Source organism: Lygodium microphyllum, chromosome 26 (genome assembly GCF_053477565.2).
Source record: "Lygodium microphyllum isolate KBCC chromosome 26, Lygodium_microphyllum_v1.1.10, whole genome shotgun sequence".
NCBI classification, from domain to species: Eukaryota; Viridiplantae; Streptophyta; class Polypodiopsida; order Schizaeales; family Lygodiaceae; genus Lygodium; species Lygodium microphyllum.
In genome coordinates this window covers 99089537-99109506 of record NC_141160.1, presented here as the reverse complement: position 1 = coordinate 99109506, position 19970 = coordinate 99089537, and the positions used below count along the sequence as shown (strand labels likewise).

The following is a 19970-nucleotide window of genomic DNA, read 5'->3' as shown; positions in this document are numbered from 1 at the left end:
TCTATGCCTATTGCATATATGGTTTCTGACACACTGCAATTGTGACACTCTTCAATGCCAGTTGCTCCCGGCTTCTTCCCTCTTGGTTGTTCATAGGTGGCTGTTGGCATATTCCTACAATTTATTACAACAACATGTCATTTTAGTTTTATGCATTCTATTTAAGGGCAGTCACCTACACTTGATAGTTTCTTGATTATAGTTTGTGGACAACTCATTATTTTGTTAATACCTCTTGTTTTTGGCTTGATTTAGTAGTGGTTTTGGGGCCATTTGGTGGCAGACCTTGGCATTACTGATGTGGTCCCTACATTGCATGTGGATCCTATGAGTGCTATCCAATTAGCCAAGAATCTGGTCTTCCAATGCGAAGATGAAACACATTGAGATGCGTTACCACTTCATTAGAGAGGTTGTTGAGGACAAGTTTATTGACCTTGTCAAGATCTCAACTGACCAAAATCCTGTAGATCTACTCACAAAAAGTCTCGAAGCAGAGCATTTTGCCTTCCTTAGGAAATTGATGGACATTGGATGAGATGACGTCTTTCCTCATCGTATTGTACTTATGTACATTTGTGCTTTGTCACTTTTTTGTTGTTCTCTCCTCACTAGGGGCACATTCATCTTTAAGTGGGAGGTTGTTGAGGGTAAAGGCACCTTTGCCTAGCCACTTGTGTATTACTATACTGACGGTACCTACACACTTATGCACTGTAGGTGGTGGTGGGCGACCATCATTGTCGCTTCATTGTCAGAGAGAGAACTAGGGAGAGAAGAAGAGGAGAGAGAAAGACTGCAGAGGAGAGAGAAAGACTGCAGGAAGAGAGAGAAATAGAGTGACGAGGAGAGAGAAAGACTAGAATTGGAGAGAGAAAGACAGGAAAGATGAAGAAGCCATGGAAGCTTGGAGCAAGAAGGGAGAGAAAGATTGTAATTGTATTGATATGTCAAAAAGATGTGAAAAATTACAACTTCTCTCCTTATATACCAGTGTCAGTGTGACATGGCATATTATTAACATTCTAAGTATTCCCAGCTTCTTACAATCCATCCCTTCCCAAAAGTTTTTTTCCCCAAAAACAAAACTAGAAAGAGCTAAAGAAAAGATGGATAGAACAGAGTACTACTCTGTTTTACAGCTTAACAAATAGGGAATGAGTGAAGAATTTATCATTACAAGGGCTGAATTTGAAGTACGAAAAGTGGACCCTGCTATATACATGATTTGAAGAACCTTAGAAGCCATTGGAGCCATAGAATCTTCAACAAATAGTTCCAGAAGAAAGTAGATAGCTTGCTGGAATAACAGTCCCTGCTGGACCAAATCAGCCATAACTTTTGATAGAAGTGTCCAAATGAAGTGTACCACATATCAAAACGAAGCTCTTGAAGAGTACTTTAAGCTCATGTAGATAGCTCAATTCTGAAAATGAAGTACGACAAAAACTGTTCTAAAACAGCGTGCTGTCCTGAACCAGTCTGCACCAATACTAGCTCCATAAGCAATAGGCTTCAGCCACTAATGTATCCTTCAAGTATGGATACTCATCCAATATTGAATCAGGTCTCCAAGAAGCCTCTTCAGAGGGTAAACCTCTCCATTTAATCAAATATTCCACAATAGAACGTGATCGAAGCTTCTTTTCACGCTGACCTATAACAGCCTCTGGGATGTACTGAACAATACCATCTTCATCAATAGGTGGCAGCTCATCAACTAAATCCACTGGATCACCATAATAGGGCTTGAGCTGACTAACATGGAAGACGTTATGAATCTTTGTAGAAGAGGGAAGCTCTAGTCTGTAAGCCAAATCTCCAATCCGCTTAAGGATCCTGTAAGGGCCATAGAATCTGTGGGCAAGCTTATTACTGGATCCATCTTTCAATGTAGAATACTTGGATTTGGGCACCTTCAACAAAACCAGCTCTCCTTCCTGGAACTCTAAAGGCCTCCTCTTCTCATCAGCATACATCTTCATCTGATCTTGAGCCTTCCTTAGATTCACCTTGCATTGCTGAAGAAGGGTCTGCATTCTATCCAACTCTTCCTTCCCATGAGGGTTGATCTTTTCGTTAAAAATGACTGTGGGTAGGGGCACCTTGTAACCATACAAAGCCTCAAAGGGTGAAACTCCTATGCTCGCATGAGTGGAATTATTATAAGCAAACTCAGCCAGGTGTAACCAAGAATCCCATGAGGTTTGGACATCATAGCAAAAATGGCGAAGATAAGTCTCCAACCATTTATTAACTCTCTCTGTCTGTCCATCAGTTTGGGGATGATAAGCCGTAGATGGAGCCAACTTGGTACCCATAGATGTAAATACCGCTTGCCAAAAGTTACTCATAAACTTTGAGTCCCTATCATGGACAATCACCTGTGGTAATCCATGCAATCTGAAAATATGCTCCATAAACTGGTTGGCCACCTGAGAAGCAGTAAACTGAATTTTTGTTGGGATAAAATGAGCTGCTTTGGTGAGTCTGTCAACCACCACATAAATGCTATTCCACCCCTTCTTGGTAGTAGGTAAGCCAGTGATAAAGTCCATAGTAATATGAGTCCATTTACCCGTAGGAATAGGCAATGGCTGCAATAAACCTCCTGGCTTATGGGTGCTATCCTTATTTTGCTGACAAGGCATACACTTCATAACGAAGTCCTTAACATCTTTCCACAGTCCTTTCCAATAAAAGCTCTTGCTGATCCTGTCATAAGTCTTGAAAACTCCCAAGTGTCCAGCTAAAGGCGAAGAATGCATCTCCTCCATAATTTTTCGCTTGAAGGAAGAAGTAGAAGGAATAACAATCTTGCCCTTCCACCAAATAAGACCATTTTTAAGCTGGTAGTGCGAGTTTTCTTCCATGAGACCTTGCTGTAATTTCTGAAAGATTTGGCTGAATTCCTCATCTAAGAGATATGCCTCTTGTAGCTCTTCAATCCAATCACTATGTAATTCCGTCATGGCTGATACTTTGCAGGCCCACATACGAGAGAGAGAATCAGCCACTATGTTATCTTTGCCCCTTGTATGAGTGATGTCAAAGTCATAATTTTGTAATGTTGCTACCCATCGTCGTTGCTTTGGAGTAAGATTTGACTGAGTAAGGAAATACTTGAGTACGCGATGATCACTATGCACTCTGAATCGGCTGCCATATAAGTAATGGTGCCATTTCTTGATTGCATGCAGAATAGCCAACATTTCCTGATCATAAACATTCATGGCCATCTCCTTATCAGTAAGCTTACGGCTTTCAAATGCAATTACTCCATGCTCCTGAAGCAAAACAGCCCCAATGCCACGGCCACTAGCATCACATTGTATAGTAAACTCTTTAGAGAAATCCGGGCATACAAGAATAGGAGCGGAGGTAAGTAATTCCTTTAACTGGTTGAAGCTGCTATCTGCAAGAGAATCCCAAAAGAAAGCCTCTTTCTTCAACCTGTCAGTTAAAGGGGCTGCAATTGCCGCATAATGCTTAATAAATCTGCGATAGAATGAAGATAGACCAAGAAATCCTCTAAGAGAGGTAGTAGTAGTAGGCGTTGGCCAATCTTTTATGCATTGCACCTTCTTGGGATCAGCCTGTATTCCTTTTTCACTGACTATATGTCCCAAGTATTCCACTTCAGTCTGCATGAAAGAACACTTCTTCTCCTTAGCAAAAAGCCTATGATGTCTCAACACATCAAAAACCTTCCTCATATGCGACAAATGATCCTGAAAAGTCTTGCTGTAGATCAAAATGTCATCGAAGAATACCAAGACAAACTGAAAGAGGAAAGGTTGTAGAATCTTATTCATCAGGCTTTGAAAGGTAGCTGGAGCGTTTGTAAGGCCGAATGGCATCACCAAGAAATGGTAAAGCCCACGATCAGTCCTAAAAGCAGTCTTGACCTCATCACCCTCTCTCATGCGAATCTGATGATACCCTGATCTCAAATCAATCTTCGTGAAGAATCGAGCCCCCTTAAGCTCATCAAGCAAATCATCTATCCTGGGTATAGGATATCTGTTCTTCACTGTTATCTTGTTAAGATCCCTGTAGTCAATGCACATTCTGAAAGATCCATCTTTCTTTTTGACTAACAGGACTGGGGATGCATACGGTGAAGAACTTGGTTCAATGAATCCCATTTCAAGAAGCTCTTTGATTTGCTTGGCTACTTCCTCTCGTTCGCATTTTGATAGTCTGTAAGGTGGCTTATTGATCGTCTTTGAGTTGGGTTCCAAATCAATGGGGTGATCCACCGCTCTCTTAGGAGGCAATGAAGTAGGTACTTCAAATAGATCTCTGTACTCCTCAAGAAGAGCTGTCAAGGCTGGATGGTTTGCTGAATTTTTGGGCTGATCCTGTGTTTCTTTGTTCAAATGCAATACAAATATCTGTGAGCGCTTCTTGTACTCTTTCTTGAGTTGTTGAATGGTGATAAGCTGAAAATCAGATTTACTAGGGATCCCCCGTAAACGGATGAGCTGTCCATTGGAGAAAAACTCCATATATAACTGTGAGAAATCCATAGTAATCCTGCCTAAGGTCATCAACCAGTCACAACCAAGTACAATATCTATGGGCCCCATTTCCAAAGTGATCAGGTTTACTTTGACTTCAAAATTTTCAGCCATCTGCAAAGAAACCTGTGGACAAATCTGTGTGCTGATTTCCTCTTCACCATTAGCCACTTGTACTCTAATGGGCTGCTGTAAGTCGGTGGGAACACAATTCAACTTGTACAAAATGGATTTATTGACAAAACTGTGGGTACTGCCACTATCTATCAGGATGAACACTGGCTTTCCACATATGCTTCCCTTCATACGAAGTGTATTAGGGTTCTTAGATCCCGTCCAAGCATCCATAGAGATAGAACAATTAGTGGCAGCAGGCAACTCATTACAAAATCCACCAGGATCAAATGGAAAATAACTTGCCAAATGCTTGATAGGGCTCCCGGTTGTCCAATGTTAGCAAAATAATCCAAGAAGCTTGCTTATCTGATGGTAGAGACCAATCTTGAGGCTTCAAATGCTTGAAATTGAAGCATTAAACCCGTTTCCCCCAAATTTTTGCTCCATTGAAGCTCTTGATCTTCAATCTTAAGCCATCCCGTGCTTAATCCTTGCAATTTGTTGAAGAATCCTTGCTGAAATGATTCCACGGGCCAAAAGGATGAAGAATCTTCAAGAAATTGTCAAGAAATAGAAGCTTGGGCTGAAGCTTTCATGGCTGCCCATGGACTGTTCATGTAAAGTTCAAGAGATGCTGAAGAATCATGAAAGGGAGCTGAATCCTCCCTTGTTTGCTGAAGATTTTACTTGCCAAAGGATCAGGAAGAGTGCCAAGGGCTGATGAGGAAGCAACCTGAGCAGGATGCAGGCTGGAATCAGCCCGAAAATTGCGCCGCAATTTTCGGGGCTGTTTCCTGCTCCATGGCTGAGAAAAGATTGAGCAATCCTATGCTCTTCCTGAAGGTCTTGAACTGAGGAATCATTTCCATGTGGTACTTGACCAAGAAACTCAGGGATAAGAGAGATATGAACTGATCTTCAGGGCTGATCTTCCATGAAACCTGCAGGAAACTCTAGGAAAGGGGAAAGAGGAACCCCTCTTTTGAAAGTAACCACAGTTTGTTCTCAAACTAAGCCCGGTTAACCATTCTTTACCCTAGTTACCTCCATTTTTGCATAAAATTTGATGACGTCCAGCCATTTAAGCCTTTACCCGCCATATCTGACCTTGAATATCTCCAGATGTAGTCATTGCTAACTGTAGTTGTCCTGCAGCACTCCACTAGTCACTGTCTTGTACCATTTTTGTCTGAAATTGGTTTTGAAATAGGAAAATGAGAGTGAAAATGGAAGAAAATAATGGATCAAAGACTGAAGCTCTGATACCACTTGTCAGAGAGAGAACTAGGGAGAGAAGAAGAGGAGAGAGAAAGACTGCAGAGGAGAGAGAAAGACTGCAGGAAGAGAGAGAAATAGAGTGACGAGGAGAGAGAAAGACTAGAATTGGAGAGAGAAAGACAGGAAAGATGAAGAAGCCATGGAAGCTTGGAGCAAGAAGGGAGAGAAAGATTGTAATTGTATTGATATGTCAAAAAGATGTGAAAAATTACAACTTCTCTCCTTATATACCAGTGTCAGTGTGACATGGCATATTATTAACATTCTAAGTATTCCCAGCTTCTTACATTCATTCTTTATTCTTTTAGTGACATTTGGTCACACATTGTGACTGTTGTAGTTCCCACATCTTGTATGTCTGTCTCTCTTGCTCTTGCTTCTTTTACCATAGCTCTTGCTTCCACTTGTGTGCTTCCACTCTGGGCTCATTCCCTTCAATTAGTTGTGACTGGGAACCTACAAATTGATCCTTGTGGGATAAGGCTAGATGCTTCATATGCGAGGTAGACTTAGGAACCACCTAGCCATCTAAATCTGAATGCTAAAAGTTTTTGGCATGGATGGTGATGACTAGGGTTGATTCTTAGATGACTACCAGAGTCTACCCATCCTAAAGGAACTTAGACATATGTACATTTCAATAAAGAAATCGAATATGCCATCTATCCTCTCCATTTGGAGAGAGAAGAACATACAACAAAGGTATATATATACCTTATGTAATTTAGATATAGTTATCAAATGCCCTTGTTAAGAGTGCAAACTTCAGTATTACGATGTTCAAGTATGTCATCATCACCTTGTACATGCATGATTCCAGTAACTTTACTTATAGTTGGAATATAATATTGTTTAGAATTGGACCAATTATTAGCCATTGTCATTCTTATTTTCATAAAGGGATTGGTTGGCAAGTTTTGCATCCATTGCTCTAAATACCTAGGCCTAAATATTGTGATAATGTATAATTTGTTGAAGTCTCTCTAATAAATTTGGCAAAATTGGAGTTATAACCTCCATGCAATTTGAGAACATATGTTTAGTATCATAAACATAAAGTTGTACAAAATTTGGCATTTATTATTCATTATCGTTTTGTATCAAGGAACCTATGAGATGATATCTTGATATATGAACTTTAAAGTATAATCACTTCCATTTTGAGGCAACAACTTATCAATTTTTGCATCCCTTGAAATAAATAACAAAATACTACTGTAGACACTTTTTTTTAAAAGTTTGTACTTTATGGATGTGAGCCATCCCATAAAATATGTAGAGATTGTGGTGCTTGTTGTAAAGATGGTAGAAGTACTTTTCCATCTTTACAACAGTGTTTTTTCAGTTGAAATAGACCATATAATTTTTGTTTTAGAGCACCGCAACTTAGCTATGTAATGATCAGATGCATCAACCCTAACTAAAAAATAATATTGGTGTATCCTCTGCCATACTTCAGTGTACGACAAATTGACATCTTCCTTAATACACCATTTTTCATTTTTTACACATTCATTGGTGTCACATCACAAACTGGTATAATTTTAATACAAGTCTCTATGTATGTGTGTGTGCATGTGCGTGCATGCGTGTGTTCAAGTTATATTGGTTCATGAGTTGACACAAATGAATGTGTGCAAATTAATGAAATACATTGTATTAAGGAACAAGTCAATTTGTTGTACATTGAAGTATAGTAGAGGATACAACGATGCTACTTTTTAGTTAGGGTTGATGCATCACTTGGATGTGATTAAGAAGCAATTAGAGACTTTGTTCAAATGTCAAAGTGCTTATGTCTCTCTTTGTATATATGCTGATGATTGTCTACAAAGGATTGAGAAAATATTAGGAGAGAAATATGAAGCAAGGGTCGTCTATAAGAGCTAATTAAAAGTAGTAGTCATATAGAGGATGAAGTGTGTGGGTTTATTGCTCACAAGAATGAGAACTTGCTTGTATAAAAGAGTATTTTCGTTGATGTGCAAGCTAGCTCTTTAAAAGTTTGACTCAATGGGTTTTTTGCACTGTTAACCCAGATGAATCACCACATAAGTTCATCCTCAAATCCATAGCTTATCTTTTAAAAATCTTATTTCTATTGATTTTGAAAAAATTCAAATGATTTAGATTGATATACTCTTTGACAATATCCTAATATGCTTTTTGATTTGACAGCCTATCTTATATTAAATATAATTTTTAATATGTATACTAAATATTAATATAATATTTGGATATCAATTATAGTGAAACTAATACCAATATATTATTTTGACGTTTTTCAAATCATAAATCATCCTTAGCAAATGGTACTCCCAATACATTTTATGGATAGTGATCGTATATTAGGTGTGTGTAGGCAATTCTTAGTGTTACTAGAGCTAAGTGTAGGCACACTATAAGAGTTAGATCTGAATTAAAATGGTGATATCACCTTGCAAGAGTTAGACATGGATATAATGCCATGAAATCTCCAATTCAAACAACTAATGAACTCGGTGTCCAAGAAGATGATACAAATAGAAGTATTATAGATAATTAAATGCCAGGTGTGCCATGTCAACAAGACCATGTAAGGTGGATTTAGTGCATGTGGGAAAATGGTTAATGTTACTAGAGCTAAATGTAGGTATATGGTGAAAGTGAGTAAAAAATTACAACATCCTACAAGAGATAAACATGGATATACTGTGATGAAAGCTCCAATTAGGCTTATAGAAGACGAACTCGAAATCCATCAACACGATGATACTTATAGAATTAGTATAGACATTTGGATGTCAAGTGTGCCATTTTTCTCTACTCTCCATGGGTTGTTGCCCTTGGAAGTGCCGACACTTGCCATTTGTCAACAAGGCAAGGCAAGTATAAACAATATGAATATTGAGATGTTGGATGAGCATTACATGAATAACCCTCTTGTGTTTCTTCCTAAAAATGGTGGATTTTTAAAAATTATATGAGAAATGCCATCTAATTTGGAAGTTTTTTACTCTTCCGAGAATCAGATGTGCATAGACTTGGTATACTCTTTGAGGTTTGTGAGCATTCCATAGCTAAGTTGTGGTGCTTTGAAACATACATGTCTATACTAGTATTTTGACATTTGATTTTTAAGGGATGCAAAAATTGATGAGCATTTGCCTCAAAATGGAAGTGGTTATCCTTGTTACCAAATGAGAATGAATGGTAAATTCCAAAATTTGTACAACATTATGCTTATGATACTGAACATGGGTTATCAAATACTAGGTTGGGAGGGTGAATAAAATACCAAAATAGGCACAAAGTTCTCAATTCTATGCACGTTTGCATTAATGTAGCTTCATGTATGCAAATTTTCCATTCTTTATCAATTTCCAATCAACTCTTTACCATGCAAGCCTCCTTAAATGTGGAATACATCACATTGTTAACCATATGCAATGCCTTAAAAAAAGTGTACCCTTGTATATAGTGAGTAGTAGATGCGAACAATATTACGCTTCACATGTAGGAGCAACATAATATATCTAGTGATATATATTTCCTTGGTTTCTCTTTGTCCATGAATTTTTTCTTTCACATTTTAAACTCAATACATTGAAGAGTCTTGATACAAAATTGTGTTAGCCTCAAGATGTAGACGATTGCAAGTAAAACACTCTATGAGAGTGTTTTTAAAAGCATTTTATATCGTGAACGTTATATTACCACTTCAATTATAGCTATACTTATAGTTGTACTTATAGCTGTACTTATAGCATGATCAGTCACAAGTATAGTTGTACTTAAGCATGATTATGATAATTATAGTTGTACTTATACAAATATTTTACTATTGCAATTATCGAGAATACCTCTACATTTATATGAGCATTATACTTGGAACTCAAGTAAGGATTATAATGTACCACCCATTGATTGTGTAAGTTTTTACCCTTGGCATTATGCTTTTCCCCATTGTCTTGATGCCTATATAGAGGATAACCAATCTTATTGAGTGTAGTTGAATGCATGAACTTCTTTGGATATCCCTTTGTGTGTCAAAATCACCCCTCATGCAAGGACTTTTTCTATTGAACATCCCACATGGAACATGTATATTGCATTTAGTGAGAGTTTGATAAGGAGATAGAAATTTTTCTTTATTAAGAAGCTCAACACACATCAATTTGTCATGATGGTGTGGTCCAGAGGGATTAAAATGTGGCTTTATTATGAAAAGTGTGTGTGAATGAGGTAAGCCCCTCTTTTGAAATTCTATAATAGATACATATCCAGCAATCTTGCTAAATATTTCCATCTTTTCTCAATGAATGCTATCCAAATCCCATAGAATCCACAAATTTATTTGATTGGGTGATCCCTAGTCTACATCATAGTGAAGTGCTATGGCTTTAATATAGAAGGATTAACTTTATGTTTCTATGAATTCTTAATATCCCAATGAATGCTATCCAAATCCCATAGAATCCACAAATTTATTTGATTGGGTGATCCGTAGTCTACCTCATAGTGAAGTGCTATGGCTTTAATATAGAAGGATTAACTTTATGTTTCTATGAATTCTTAATATCTATTGACAATCTAGTGCCTAGTCAACAAAGGTCATGTTGCAATGAATCAAGACCAAGGGTGAACTAGCACCACACTTGGTTTAAAGAGAGTGAGAGACAAGGGGGATTTGAGCATGGAGCCCTCTACCTTAGCATAATAATCAAGACCAAGGTGAACTAGCACCACACTTGGTTTAAAGAGAGTGAGAGATAATGGGGATTTGAGCATGGACCCCTCTACCTAAGCATAATCTCACTTCAACCCCTTAAAACTGTGGTAATTGGACTCTAAGACTAGCCCTAACATGTCACTCGAGGCATCTAAAGCCCCTAAACATTATAATAAGAAGCTATCATTTTTAAGGAATTAAGGGTGATGTCCTCAAGTATATCACATAATGTCTAACATGTTGGAGAACTAGGGCTGAATAAATTAAGACACAAAGAAAGATCCAACCATGGATATCCCCCAAATTAATTGGGAGTAAATTAGTATGGATTTGGTCACTAGGCTAGTAATTGTCCAAAGAGGATATGGTTCTATCCCTCATTCTGTCCTCATCATTGTGAACATGCTAGGGGACCCATCTTATCCCAAATAAGAAGACCTTCAAGGCATTCAAGGTTGCCATCTCTTCATCAAGCCACCTCTTCCTCAAGTAAATGTTGCACCTGCATGGTTTTCCCAAAAGGATAGTTACTGATTGGGAAGCCCCGAGCACTCAATTATTCTTTAGCACTCCTTATCACTCAAAAGTTGATGGTCAAATGGAGAGGATCAACCTAGTGATTAAGGAAACCCTTTGACCCTATTATTGGTGTGAACCTAAGAGATGGATTGACTACCTTCCCCTAGTAGAATTTGCCTACAAGACGACTCCTATCATCGATGTGAACCTAAGAGATGGAGGACCTTACCTTAGTAGTGTATGATCAAGAATGCTTATATCATCCAACAATTTTAACCTTACATCATTGGAAGTTTTGAGAAAGATTCTTGGGAAAGAAATACCCCCAACTTATTTTGAGATAAAAGACATCCCAAATTTTCAAAGGGAAAAGGATGTAATGTGCCTCCACTTCATTGAGGGGTAAAAGGGAAGTTTTTATCATTGAGTATTTAATATTTATTGTGAAATCTTGATAACTTTTCTCTAGTGAGGTGGCTTGGTCATGATGAATGGGAAAGGGGGAGGAACAAGGGAGAGTGAGGGTGGGATTGAGAGGAGAAGACGAGGATGGATAGTAGGAAATGTGAGTCTCTTGGACCATTACAAAGAGCAAGGATGGGTTGCATCATAGCAAGCCTCCTCTCTAGTTCTTGAAACCTTGCCCTAGGCCTAGTACCACCATTACCTTGGTTCCCCAACCACTAGCACCACCACCTCCTCTAGTATCCACCAATTTCCAGTATTCCCTCCACCATCATCACGTAGCTTTCCTTCCCCTTGTTGCACCTCTATACCACTACCAACTTAGACCACCACTCTACTACACTCCCATAGGTACTCACTACCCAATTTGACATGCTCTTCTAACTACCATTGTTAATCGTCTAATTAAAGTGATCAGAGTTACTAATTAAACACCCTCTTTTCGATTAATCCCCCTTACTTCTCCCAATCCTCTTAACTCCCCAAAATATTACTTTAATAACTTTTTTTCTTTTCCCCAACTCTTAATTCCCTTAAGCATCTCTTTGGAAAGTTAGTTTTAGGTTACAATCTATATTGTTTATGCATGTCATCCTTAAACAAGTCAATATTAAATGAAAGGATAAATATGGCCTCATTTGTATTCTGTGTGTGTTAATCCAAAAAAGAGGAGTAAGCCAAGGGATATAATACTTGTGATTCAAGTTAAAGTGATCGGAGTTCGCCTACTATCATATAGAGAGCTTGTAAGTATAGTTTTCTAGTATAGTGGGCTAGATCGAAGTCATCAAAATCAAACCAAGAAGATTGATTTTTGGAGGGCTATGGGAGGTTTAGAGGGGGCTGTGAGCCAATAAATCCCTCCTAAGCCCCATGATAGGAGTAACCACATCCATTCAAATTAGGTTACATAGTTGGAATGCCAATATTAGGTAATAATGTAGTAAGAAACATTGGAGGCTAAACTATCTACTTGATGGATCAGATAATAAGAAGCCTCACTATTAGATTTATGGATCATAATAATGTAAACAATTTCTAAGATAAAACTTGTTTTGTATAACTTTCTTTAGTGTTTTTTTATAAAGAAAAATTGTGATAAGGAATGATTAATTAAGGAATCCTATTTGTATATCTTCAAACATATGTGGGAGCATAACATTCTTAAATGAGCAAAAGCAATTAGCTATGTTAGGTGGGAAGTGGACGGATGGTTACATTGATGGTAACCATCCTAAGGATGGGTGGATGTGATTAAGGTAACTTGCTAGTTATTGAATCATTTGTTTGAGTTATGCAACGATAGGCTTAAAACCTAGCCAATTACATTTTCGAAAACCATGAAATGTAGATGTGCCTCACCGGAGAAGGAACAAAGCACCATTATGTTTAACTAAATAAGAGAATTGATTTACCCCAACAATGTGCCTTATGATTCCAAATGTACAATGTATGTGAGGGGTTAGAATGCCTTAGGACAATTGCATTTTCCTCTACAAGCTAGAGTTAAGTCCATGTAGTGGATAGAAACTTGTGAGCTTGAAAGTGCCATGTGGAAGTTAGTTAAAACCATGAAACCCATAGACTATTGAAGGCCACTCCTAATAGATCCCTCTTAGATCCATGTTGAGGGATACCACACATTTTAGAATATCACACATATGCTCTTGTATCTTAGGAGATTCATGTCACCCATTTGCTCTTGTATCTTAAGAGATTAAAAAGCATATTATTCCCTTGTGAGTTAAAATTTCCTATGTTTTTGAATTGTTGAAGATGTATTTCAACTTGATAAAAAAGGAATTGCCCTAAATCATGCCACAACATATTGTTCCTCTCCTTTTATTTGACTCATGACCTATGTTTCTACAAATAAATTAAGTGTGTTAGCAAGGTATTGTTATTGAAGTGCTTTTGCAATCCCTTCAAAATAAGGTTTGCCATTAATATCATGCATCTTTTCTCCTTTTGATGCCCATGTTTATGCCTTTGGTGCATAAGAAGGGTCAATATAAACATCAATGTGCACTATATTGTTCCATCAATTTGCAAAATTTCCACTTTTTCTATATGCAAACTATAGTTAGGTCATGTCTAATTGGTGAACTTGCAATCAATGAAGAGTACTAGATATTGGGCCTTATGTATCGTTTATGATGTTATACAATGTCAACTTTACCCCATGTTTCTTGAGAAGTTTATCTATACTTTTTGTATTTAAGGAATTAATCTATCTAGATAGTACTAACTATGTGCACTAGGTCATCTATGGATTTTAAACCATTATATATAATACTGTATTCTCACAAAAAAGTGCGTGTATGCATGTGTTTAAATATTGTTATGTCATTTATATACAAACACATCCTTTAAGTGTGTTAATATCTCTTTAATGCCAACAAATCAAACTAGAGTTTTGCTTATATCTCACTTTATCACATACAACATTAAAGCATATATTCCTTCAACTATAGCTATGGTAGAAGAGGCCATAGATGAGTTTCCAATCATTAAAATTGAATTCTTTTCAATTGCAACTCAAAGAATACACTCCCTCAATCATAGGCCTGGTGGAAGGAGCCATGGATTAGTTCTCAATCTATGAAAAATACTTGGTGGCCGTGGTCTAAAATATGGTGGTGGTGGCGGCGGCAGTGATGGAGGAGGTGGTGGTGGTGGTGATGGTGGCGGTGGTGGTGGTGGTGGAGGAGGGGGTTGTGGATTTGGTGGCAATATTGGTGGTTGTATTGGTAGCAATAATGATGGTGACGGTGATGGTGATGACAATGGTAGTGTTAATGATGGTGATGTGGATGGTGGGACCAATGGTGAGAATGTTGGTCCTTGTAGAGGTGGTGCTATTGGGGGTATGCTTGGTTCTCCAAATGGATTTTTTGTATAAGATGCAGATGGTCCTTTTGATGGTGGGTAAGAACTAGTTTTTGGAGGGCCCTCAATAACAAGAGAAGGTTTTGCTTTGGGAGATTGCAATGGAGCATTATGTGGTGATGTTGATGGGGATAAATGTGGTGGCAATGGTGATAGGGATGGGGCAACTATTGGTGACAATGCATTAATCTTCATCTCAATTCTTGTGGGTAAAGTTAAAGCTTGAGAGTGTGATTTGAGCACATTACATAAACTTGGAAGATGAATACCTGCAGACATAAGTTGTAGTGTTATGTTTCTACATTTTACATATGTGTGATTATGCATGCATAAATATGTACACGCTTAGATATGTGTCTGAGAAATGGTAGTTCATGCATGTCCTTTGGGGACACAACACGGCCACATAACCCCCCCTTGCCCCCTCGCCCACACACACGCACACACAAGACATGCATGCATACTACAAATGTTAGTTTTGTTAAATACAACTTAAGTTGCATCTTACTTTTTGGGTAAACACGTGATGAGCTTAAGCATCATCTTATCATGTGCAACATTATTACATTTTTTCTAAGATTTTTAATTCATGCATCAATATATGTATCACATTGACTTGTCATTTATTAACACTACTTATTTTTAAAATTCAAATTAGTATCCTAAAACATTGGCTTTATGACAAGTACCTTCTCCTTCAGCTAACTTGGTGTAGATATCCTTGATATTGGGGCATTTGGCTCTACAATCTGACATGCACAAATTTTTAATGAAGTCAGGTTGTAAAAGTTCATCACTTGACAATCCTACGGAGACTCGTTGTAGCCCGCAAGATGTGATGCAATCTTCAGACTCAATCCATGGGGAAGGTTGTTCGGCCATGATTAATGAGGTCTACAAAAGACAATTCATGTAATTTCTACTCATAATCATGACCTTACAAAATGAGAAAGGAGGTGTTAGAAGAGGCTATAATGGCACAATCCCTTGGCAATACTTGCTTAGCCTTGATGCATGTAACTTTATGCATGTAAATTCTAGAATATGTTCTCAACTACATGAAAATTCAAGTGTCTTGTATATATGTATGTAGAGAGAGAGAGAGAGAGAGAGAGAGAGAGAGAGAGAGAGAGAGAGAGACTTGGCATTGATAATGCAAGGATCCATCCTGATGAATATCTTTCTCAAGAATACAGCGAGCCCCGGAAGATGAAACTGCGAATGCACAAGCCTCCATTGGAAGCTCTTCACAATGTATGATAACGTCGCCTGGGATATGAGAGACCATGGCAAACCCGCAACGTCACGAAAATTCAAAAGCCTACTCCATGAATGCTTCGGAGAGAAGCGATTAGAAACAGTAGTACAGAGGAATTAGTACCTGCTTGTTTCTTACTGAGGGCGGAGATCCATGGCTGCCTGTCTTCTGCTGCCGCAAGGATGAAAAGCGCCGCTGCGGCGAGGAGGGAGGAGGCCAAGAGAGAGGAGGGGGGCGCCATCCTCTCTCTCTCTCTCTCTCTCTCTCTCTCTGTGTCTATCTCTGTATAGCGTATGACTACAGTTACACTATAGCATCAGACTGAACCAATACGACCAGACATCTCTCTCTCTCTCTCTCTCGCCGCCCCCCCGCAGAATCAAAGCGTTGTCCGCTGCCACCTCAGAAATTTCTGCGACTGATGATGGTATTGTTAGTGGCCATTGCGATCACTCTCAATTCCCGTTTCCTTAAAAAAAATAAATAAATAAAATAAAATAAAATCCCAACTTTCATAATTTTGCCACTTGGCCTACCCGGGCCCATCTTTACACTACGTTAAATAATCAGAAATTGAATGAATGAATTCATTTGGCCTCCTATGAAGTGTTTTAAAAATAGCATTTTACCACTCTTTACAGCGACGATTCGCATGGTTTCTGAGTCTCTTGCTTTGAAATAAAACTAGGAGCTTCGCACCTAGACTTGCCCCGGCAGGCACGATATTTGCGGGGGGGCGGGTGCTGGACGCGTGGCACCCGCCCCCAGCTGGACGCGTGGCACCCGCCCCCACGTTCTTTTTTTTTTTGTGGGGGAGGTGGGGGGTTGCCACGTGGCACCCACCCCCCACCTCTCCTTAACTAATAGTATAGATTATTATTGGTAAGGAAACATGTGATTTCAAATAACATCTTAGAATGCCCCAATTGCATTAAATATAATGTACACATAAGTTACATGAAGACACTTTCTCCTTTTTGTGATAGATGCATCAAGGATGCCCTTTGGCCCCGCTTCTATTCTCAAAATTTTTTTAATCCTCTTCTCCATAATCTAGATTCAGAGGTTGATACAAAACAGGTCAAAGGACTCCCATTGCCAAATGGAACTTTCTTCGCAAGTTAATTGTTTGCAAATGATCATGTGAATATCATATAAGAAGATGAAGCAAGTATTAAAGCCCTATTTAAGATTTATGATTCATTTGTTGAATGGGTCAAGCTTGAGAGAAAGAGAAGATAGAAATGCTAAGAATATCCTATAATGATGGCCCTAGGATTCTCAAGTCCTCATCGGTTGGGGCAACATCATTAGGTATTTAGATTGCCCTATTGGTTTAGGTATTTCAGAGAGGCAATGCTTCCTTTGGTTGCTTCAAAAGATAGTTTAGAAATTAGCGTATTGGGAGAAGTTGCTACTTGCAACCTTAGGGAAGGCTTGTGGTATTGAAGCATATTCTTTAGTCCTACACTTTGTTTGTAGCTATGGTGTTTGCTTTTTCTCAAATAGTCTGGAACCAAGTGGAAAAGATTTTCAAAAAGTTTCTATGGAAAATGATGGACAATCAAACCTAGCATTTTGTCTCTTGGAAAAAACTTTCAGTTAGGAAGGAGGATGGAGGTTTTGGGATTATGCCTCTTCATGATAGGGCAATAAAATTCAGCCTAAAATGGTTGCAAAAAATTCAAAATCTTCTCAACCTTGGGTGGTGATTCTTTGATATTAGATTGGATCAGCCCCAATTAAGAATGAGGCGTGGCCATGTTTACCTTGGTCTCAAAGACTTTGTTAGTGGAAGAGAAAACTAAGATTAAACAGTGGACAACATAGTTGATCATTGAGGCATGGAGGAAACCACCATCTCTTTTGAAGTGGTCTCTCCACCTGATCATGGAGGCTCCTCACTTGTGATGTCAGTATGGTTCTTTCTTGTTGCTATGTGTGAAGGAAGCTCCCCGTTTTACTTAAGTCTTAAAAAGAAATTCACCCTTTATTGCAAATGGATTGTTTCGTGGGTTAATTTATAGAATTGGATGACCATGGATTGGATTCTTACTGAAGAAATGGCTTCCAAGTTTCAACTTTCAACAAAATAAAAGGATTAATTGATTAGGATGTATTCAAAAATAAAATGCAATTGTCAATCCATGGGAGAAGTGTTGATTTCTCTAGTCCAATTTTAGGATCAATGAAGTCTCCATATCCAAGTGAGATCATTCATAGGTGAGACATTTGAAGAATGTTTTTTTAGAGCTCATAGTTATTGGCTCAAGCAACATCATCAGACCTTGCCCTTGGGAAAATTCAAGACTTTGGTGAAAGAAAATCTTGGAAGACTGCACCATTTCAATGGTTCAATCTAATTTTATGGAGGTATTTAATGAATAAATTCCCCATCCAAGAAAAGATTGGTAGATAAAAACAAGTGAATATGTTCCATTAGGGCCAAAAACACTTCAAAAAAGCACTTTTATTAATCACGAGATTAAGAAAAGGGCCAAAGAGATTTTACCATGTGTGTAAGAATATGGTATTCTTGTCTCCTCCTTTTTGGAGATAGTAGAGTCCACTTCATGATTCTCTCCTCCTTTTTAGCCAAAATCTCCAAAGTCTGACATGTTTTGGTAGTCCCAAAGTCGTTATTTACTTATAAAATATGACAAAGGACATGATAAAGATATTATGAAGTTAATAATGACTTTTTTGAAAATTAAGAGCTTTTTGGCGCCCAATATATTTTCATTAGTCTTCTTAATATTCCTTTTTAGTTCATTTGCCTTTCTTAGTGCGCTTCTTTCTCTGTGAATTCAATCTAAGTATGGCATCCAGAAGCTGCCTTTCTTGTTTAGTAAACTCCTACAACATCTATACCCAAGGAACTGTCAGAAATTGGGAGTCCAAAACCTTTTGCAACATGTTTACATGGCCAATGATATGCACTTGCCTCCAAACAAATGTGTTTACCAGTAGACACATTGTAAGTCTTGAGTTGATAACGTATGTGATATTTTTTTCATTTAAGTAAGTACTAATATCGAATTCTTGGTTGTAGATATATTTCCGTCAACAAGTACTAAATGGCAACCTACAAAAAGCTGAAGTGGAACCTTCCATGTGATTCATAAGGCGTTTTCAGACATTATCTATGCTGATGAGAACATGGGTCTATTAGTGAGAGAAGGGTTTTTCAATATTATGCATAGTATGTGGTTCCCTCTAGAGAAAGTACATATGGACATATCGAGGATTTGCCATTGCCAAGTCTTTTATCTCTAAATTGGGAGATTCTTGATAAAACAATTGGAAAAATAATTGAACGCTCTTTCTCATGTATGAGTTGCTTGTCTCCCACAATTGTAAGTTTTGAGCCATAAATATAAGAACATTGATTACATTTACACGAGCATTTACATAGGATAAAAATATTTTCATTGAATCAAGAGTTGCAAAATTGAAGTGAGAATATACAAGGATGCAAAATAACAATGGAGATTCTTCATAGTTACTGTTTAAATCTATTTGTCTTCTTTTGGCTTTGTAACTTCTTTGTTGCTTTCTACAAAGATATCTAGTCTCCTTACAATAACTTTTTTCTTTGGTTGCTAGAAGAATTTCACTTGGACAGGGTCTCTTCTCTTCCAGCTGACAAGGAGATCGATGAGACTGACTCCATAGGAGAAAGTGTTGGCATTTTTTTCTTTTTGGAGTTCACCTTACTAGTCTTTCCAAATGACTTGCCCTTGCCCTTACCCTTACTCTTAATTGAGGATTTTTGTGCAGGGGAGTTAGGGTCAACCCTTATCCACCACAAGTATGAAGCAGGGTAATCTTGACAATATGAGAAAAATTGTAATAAGTTGAAAAACTCAAAGAGGGGTTCCTTAAATAACAAACAATGTGAAAAATACTTACATTAACCCCATCTATCTTGAGTATCTTTGAATCTATTATCCTGCAAACATTTGAAATCACTCTCCATCCACAAGAATGTACATCACTTTGCAAGGGTACTACGTGTTGGAGAAAGCTATATGGTTTTTGAGGATCAGCAATATCCTCATATGTGGTGTCCAAAAAGTTAGCCACAAGCCTGCCAGCAGCACTGCAAATGGAAACATGTTACTAAAATAGAAAATCAAATAAAATAAACAATAAACCAAAAAACAAGTGGTATTCTATTCAACATACATTTTTGCTTGGCTGTGGATGC

At 38.0% G+C, this 19970-nt stretch overlaps 1 protein-coding gene across 3 annotated transcripts; it reads right to left on the bottom strand.

Annotated features, from left to right (window-relative positions):
- Positions 1-14127: 14127 nt before the first annotated feature.
- Positions 14128-16150, bottom strand: LOC148013594 (uncharacterized). 3 transcript variants are annotated; one of them, XM_087668188.1, is made up of 4 exons: positions 15884-16150; positions 15644-15771; positions 15192-15396; positions 14128-14771 (listed from the first exon to the last, which is right to left on the bottom strand). In XM_087668188.1, the coding sequence occupies exons 1-4, from the start codon at positions 15999-16001 to the stop codon at positions 14173-14175; spliced, it is 1050 nt and encodes a 349-aa protein (XP_087524314.1). In that variant the 5' UTR covers positions 16002-16150; the 3' UTR covers positions 14128-14172. The 3 variants fall into 3 exon arrangements, with proteins under 3 accessions (XP_087524314.1, XP_087524315.1, XP_087524316.1); XM_087668190.1 differs by having other exon boundaries at positions 14696-14771; positions 15192-15251; XM_087668189.1 differs by lacking the exon at positions 15644-15771 and having other exon boundaries at positions 15192-15251.
- Between the last annotated feature and the right edge of the window lie 3820 nt (positions 16151-19970).